Source organism: Psammomys obesus, unplaced genomic scaffold, assembly GCF_907164565.1.
Source record: "Psammomys obesus unplaced genomic scaffold, mPsaObe1.curated_primary_1811, whole genome shotgun sequence".
NCBI classification, from domain to species: Eukaryota; Metazoa; Chordata; class Mammalia; order Rodentia; family Muridae; genus Psammomys; species Psammomys obesus.
Window position 1 is genome coordinate 669330 of NW_026588752.1, and position 6295 is coordinate 675624.

The following is a 6295-nucleotide window of genomic DNA, read 5'->3' on the forward strand; positions in this document are numbered from 1 at the left end:
GTTTTGGGTGCCCCATCCTGAGTGCAGGATGGTTCATGGTGAGTCTGTGTGTACAGTGTCTGGCATGGGAGGACAGTGTCCCTGGGATGGGAGAGTTTGTTTAGCCTCCTTAAGGGAGTGGCCTGTGAGTCTGGGGACTGTCTGTTTCTTCTGCTCCAGGAAGGAAACTCAGGGCTGGGCCCTTTCTCCTGCCATTTGCTCACTGCGGCTCTTCCTTCCTGTCTGAGAGCCTGTAGGAATCCAGGATGTGGCCCACAAGGCCCCCAGCAGCCCCTTCTCGGCTCGGCTCCCCAGCAGCTTTTGGGGTTCCTAGGAACCCCAACTAGAATCCCTATCCAGACCTCCTCCTTTGTCCCAAGCACTCAGCCCACCCTGGCTTTTGTCCGAAGCTTGGGACACGTGCTAGGCAAGCATCCTACCAGCAACTGAATAGCCACACATCCGGTTTCACTCAGCAGTGGCAGGCAGTGCCTTTTTCCCAGAAGTCCCAGCCAAGTTCGAAACCACAGTTTGAGAAAACGGGTTGTGCTGCACCCCCTCTGCGGTGATGGAAATTATTGCCAGCTCTCCTTCAGCACCCAGCACACTTATGTACCAGGTCTGGTTAGAAGGTCCTGTAAGATAGGTATGGTGGTGTATGCCTGTGATCCCGGCACACAGAAGGTAGAGGTAGGAGGGTTGGTGAACGTTTGAGGCCAATCTGGTCCATACCCTGAATTTCAGGCCAGCAAGGGCTACATAGTAACTCTCTCGTCTCAAAGAATAAAATAAAATAGAATTCCCCTATGTAGCACAGATTTGAGAAAAAGTTGTTGGATGCATTTTACGCATGTATGAATGCATACACGGGTGTACAAATGTCCAGTCTGCCTCTTTCCAGGAAGGATTTGGGGATTGAGAAGCACACACAGTACAGTATGAAAGGTAATTAGGGAGAAGCATGGGGTAGGGCAAAAGTGTGAGTGATGGAGATACTGTGAGATGTCTGTGGCCAACTGCTGAAACTAGGCTATTAGAAGCTTGTGGTGGCCACATCAGAGAGGGAGAACACGACTGCTCTGAGATCCTCTCATCAGAACCAGTCAGGTGCTAGCTCTGGTGCTCAAGATCATCAGGGTACCACCCTTGCTGTGAGACCACGAATCCATCCCCCAGTTCACCTTGCTGCCTCGCCTTTGTACTTTTTATCTTGAGACAATCAACTTCAGTCCTCCTGTCTCCGCTTCCCAAGTAGCTGGGATTATAAGCCTGTACCACCAGACTTGGCTTATTAGGCACTTTTTTTTTTTTTTTAAGGTTCATTGGGTGGAAAAGTCAAGGGCAAAAAAACATGGTTTGTTTCTGAGAGTCCTGGTACCATGGGCAGTGTGTAGAGGCAGCCAAGAAAAGCTGCTCTCTAAGTTTGAGCCTCTGGCTTTTCCACTCTCAGGTTCAGTTCTGATATGTGAACATCCAAGGTGGCTAGCATGCCTTTCAGACCCAGAGAGGAGTCACTGGGGCCAGGACACAGATGGTAGAAGGTCTAGGAGGCACTGTTTCTGGAAGGACTGAGTAACCAGGAAGACAGTGTCCATCCTGGTATCCCAGTGTGGGGTCTGTGGGGCTTGTTTTCTATGGGCACTGACTGCTTTGTGTGTGTGCATGTGTGTGCTTGTGTGCAGAGGCCAGACAGAGAGGTCAATGTTGGGTGTCTTCCTCTATCATTTTTCCACCTTATTTTTTTAAAAAATTTATGAGTATTTGCCTGTATGTATGTAAGTGTACCACACGCATACTTGGTGCCTTTGGAGGACAGAGAGGGTGGATTCTCCGGAACAGGAATTATAGAGGGTTTGTGAGCTACCATGTGGGTGCTGGGATCTAAATCCAGGTCCTCTGCAAGAGCAAACAGCAAGGGTTTTTAACCATGGCATCTCTCCAGTTCCATCTCTACCTTATTTTTAAATATGGACTAAATTGGTCTGCTAGGTAACTAACTGGGCAGCCAGCACCAGGGATCCCCGACTGCCTGCCTCTCCAGCCTTGGGCAAGTACACTCCACCATACCTGGCTATTTTACATGCTGGGGATCCAAACTCAGGTACTCATGCTTGCAAGGTAGGTATTCTCTGGGCTGAGCCATCTCCTCAGCCCTGACAACTGTTCTTTCTCTCCTGCAGTGTGGAAGGGGAGTATGTTCCAGTGGAAGGCGACGAGGTCACCTACAAGATGTGCTCTATCCCACCCAAGAACGAGAAACTGCAGGCTGTAGAGGTGGTCATCACCCACCTGGCACCAGGCACAAAGCACGAGACCTGGTCCGGGCACGTCATCAGCTCCTAGGGATCTGCAAGAACCCCTTCTCCTGGGCTTGAGGGAGACTTTGGGGGGAGGAGGAGCAGGGCCACCCTGGATATAACATTCTACCACACAAGATGGGCTGTTTCCTGAAGGGAAGGAGTTGCAGGCAGGCAGGGGGTGCTCTCAGCCACCAGCACAGCCAGCCTCCAGCCATTGCAACAAGCTCTCACTGTCTGAAAAGCATTAAAAGCATTTGAAAAGGAGAGGCACCTGCGGAGGCTGAGTGGAGATGGTCCAGCCCCAGCCCAAGGCGGGTAGGCCAAACATGCTGTTTTCCCAAAGCCCCCTCCAGATCAAGCAAGCCCACGAGACAAAAATTCCCTTATCTGTTTGGCCCCCTGAGGGATGTCACCAGCCCTATAAGATTTTCCATGACCCTATGCTCTGTCTAACTTGGGACCATGTTAGCCCTAGCTTCTGAGTCTCAGCCTGGCTGGTTTGAGGGAGCTGGCTTAGGTGTGTGGGAGCTTTCCAGGGGACTTGCCTCTTGGTGCCTTTGCAACAGGTGTGTCTCTCCCAGAAGGGAGAGACTCCAACCCCTGGGAGCTCCTGCCCTAGCACAGCAGCCTGGGGTTCGGCGCTGACCCCACTCCTAAGAACTCCGTTTTTTTCCACTTTCTTCTAGGGCTAAGGTGGCCTCCCTGTGGCATTAAGCCTATCATTAAGCTAGTGCTGAAGGTGGCTTTAGGGGTGAGGAAGAGACCTCTGCAGGAAGGGCCCTAGAGGGGAGGGTGGTGTTTTATTTAAAAACAGAGTCCAGGCTGGTGGTACATGCCTGTAATTTCTGCACTTGGGAAGCTGAAATAAGTGTTCTCAGCCAGCCTAGGCTACGATCATATCTCAGAACAAGGGCTGGGGATGTAGCTCAGGGGTAGTGAGTGCACTTGCCAGAGCCTCTGCAGGGGTCTGGGTTCCACTGCTGGCAAAAATCCTAGACCATTGACACTGACCCACAGAAGACAGGCAGCTTGTTTTCTGATGGCCTTGTAAGGTTAGCAGTTGAAGGAGAAAGATACCTTTCACTGGGAAGCAAGGCTGCTTTAAGACAGGTGTAACAAATGCCTAAGGATCTCTTTTTTTCTTCCCCGGTGCTTGGGGAGCCCAGGGCCTTGGAAATGCCAACAGCACCAAGTTACATGGAAGCCCCCCCCCTCTCTTTTTGAGACAGGATCTTGCTGTATTGCTGTGTAGCCCAGGCTATTTCCATAAAACCTTATATATCTTGGCTTCCTGTTTGCTAGGGTTACAGGTATGCCTTCATTCCCATGCTGATTCGTTTTTTTTTTTTTTTTTTTTTTTTTTTTCTTCCCAAAACTCCCCTTTTTTCTTTTTTTTCTCCTTGCTGGGTTTCTTGGTTTTTCTTTTTTCCCCTGACTTTTTTTTTTTTTTTTTTTTTTTTTTTTTTTTAACAGCTCAAACTCTCCCTGAGTCCTCTGCTTGCCCCTGCCTGCAATGCTGTAGATTTCTGTTTCCCATGAACTGATCCTTAGACTCTTTTGGTGGTTGGCTTTGGTTTTTGTTGTGATCTAAAAATATAAGTAGTTGGGCTTTGAAACGTAGTTGAGAACTCACAGGTTGGAACAAGGGTACCAATTCTGCAGTGCTGACCATGGGCCGTAGTGGTCCAGACTAGAGGCTCATTTGATATGGGGAACACTGTGGACCTCCGCATATCTTAACACTGGATGTGTGTGTCCATCCTAAAGGTACAGAGGGGGCAAAGTCTGGAACTTTGGCTGATGACCAACCATTGTGGCTTTCAGACAGAGAGGGGTCAGTGACAGCTCAGCTGGTAAAGTGTTTTGTGGTGCACACTTCATTAGTTCCAGAACTGGGGAGGCAATCCAGGGGGATGCCTGGGGTTTGCAGGCTAGCCAGCCTGGCCTATTTGCTCAGTTTGAGGTCAGTGAGAAGCCCTATTTTTGTTGTTTTTAAAGGAATGAAAACCGCTTGTCCCCAGGTTTCCACGTGCATGTGCACAAAAACTATGTGAATAAACTTGTGAGGGTCTTGTGCAGCTGGCTCACACATCCACCACCCAGTTTGATCATTTTCTTCGTTGTTGAGCTACTGGTGGTTTTTTTCCTACTAGGTCAAAGGTGGCCTTTCCCCAACTCCAGGCTTGGCTTACCACCTAGATGTTCTCTTGGGGCCTCTTTGCTGGCCAAAGAACTTCCAGAGCCACTTTGCCAGGACCTAGGCAGGCTGAGAATGACAGCTTTCCTCCATTGTCCTGAGTGATCAGTATAGTTTTGCCTTCACGCTGGGATGGTTAGCTTTGGTGGCACACATTGATCTGCTAGTGGGCCCTGCCCCCACTGAACTGGCAGCCCAGTTCTGCTGGCAGGGTGGCCTCTGGATTCTTTTGCCCTGCAGAATCCTTTGTAAAGGGCTTTTCCTGTATGGTCACATCACTTCAGCCTGTACACTATTCTGGAACTGCAGGGTATTGGTGTTAGAAAAGACCTGCTCTGTTCAGACGGAGCATCGATTTATAGATCAGGAGGGACTCAGTGCTGGTGACTGAACAGGAGGGAGAATACAGACTCCCAAATCTGAACGTTTGACCCCATCAGCCAACTTTTGCTCAATAAAGTTTGTTTTGTGCAACAAGATGAAGTGAATGTAAAGGTTATGTGTGCACACATGTACCTGAGTGAATGTGGAAGGGGTTCTTCCGGGAGGTCAGGGTGCCTCCCAAGCACATGGCAGACATTCTTGCAGAGCAGTTCTGACTGATGAGGAAGTTCCTCTATCCAACAAAAGAAAGCTGAGCTCTCTGGAATGGGGCGTGTTAATGTGGGGGGTTGTAGATAAACGCACTGTGGTGGCCTTTGGGATGTTGTGTAAATGTGAGAGAAGAGGGCCTTAAGGCTTCCCAGGAACCATGTTGGAGATGAGCTGCTCTAGATATAGGCTCAGTGACTCAGGAGGGCAACAGTGAGGCCAGCTGCCTTAGAGGGGAGTAGTAGAAGGTTGCTGATAGGGTAATGACAGCCCAGGGTGAGGTGGTTTTACCAAGATATGGGAACTGACAGTGGAGCAAAGAGGGGAATATTGATGAATCAGTGATTCTCCCAGTGGATGCAGAAATAACCAGCTCACCAGGCCTGTTCAAGGAGAGGCCACACAAGATGAGATGACTACAGTAAACCAGCCCTGGGTTTCTCCAAGTTGAGTGGTGTGCTGTGGAGGTGGTAGGTGTGCCCAGCCTGGGGTGAGGAAGAGGAAGTGATTCAGTGCTACACATGCCTAGACTGTGCCTAAAAACAAACACATTTGAATTTGCTCCTCAGTACCTCTGTCATCTTACCCAGACATGGTTGGGGACACCTAGAGTCACCCAGAGCCTTTACATGGGAACCAAGCATTTCATTAGACTTCTGGTTAGCTTAGGCTTTCTCGGGGCTCCCTAAAAGTTGGTGACCTTAAAATTCTGAACTGGCAGCTAGTGCAGGAGTGACACTTTCTGAGCAGCCCTAGGATGCTTGGGTGCAGCCTCTTGTGGTTCGGTCTTTATCCAACTTTCTGCTTTCCGAAAGTCCTTTGCAATCTTTACTTGATAGGCCAGAGCTTGCCTGGAGCCACATCTGTCTACCAGAACTAGTCCTTGGACCTGGGCCACTCATCACACTGCAGGCCCTGCCCCATCAGCAGTGTGACTTAGCTAGTGTCACTGAACTATCATGCACTACCTGGAGGGCAGAGGCCCTTTGTTAGGTGAGAGTTGAATGAAGAGGGTGGGGACAGAGGTGGGGTTTGTGACAGCCACTGTAGGAGCTGGCAAGCCTGGAGTCCACCTGAGGGCAGCACAGCCTCTGGGTGGCTGGGAACTACTGCAGCCAGGACAGTGAGGGGCTCCAGCATCACTAGAGCAGAGGAGGAAGAGGCTCTCAGAACCCAAGGTGGGGTTCTGTAGAACCAGAGTAGACACCCATTTGACGTTGACAGTTAA

General features: G+C 50.0%; 1 protein-coding gene across 2 annotated transcripts in view; it reads left to right on the plus strand.

Moving 5' to 3' along the window:
- Carhsp1 (calcium regulated heat stable protein 1) overlaps positions 1-3641 on the plus strand; it is a 12595-nt gene extending 8954 nt beyond the window's left edge. For both annotated transcript variants that reach the window (XM_055604821.1, XM_055604820.1), the window contains exon 4: positions 2160-3641. In XM_055604821.1, coding sequence (XP_055460796.1) covers positions 2160-2322 — 163 coding nt within the window. In that variant the 3' untranslated portion in view covers positions 2323-3641. The remainder of the gene's footprint in view (positions 1-2159) is intronic.
- The last annotated feature ends 2654 nt before the right edge of the window (positions 3642-6295 follow it).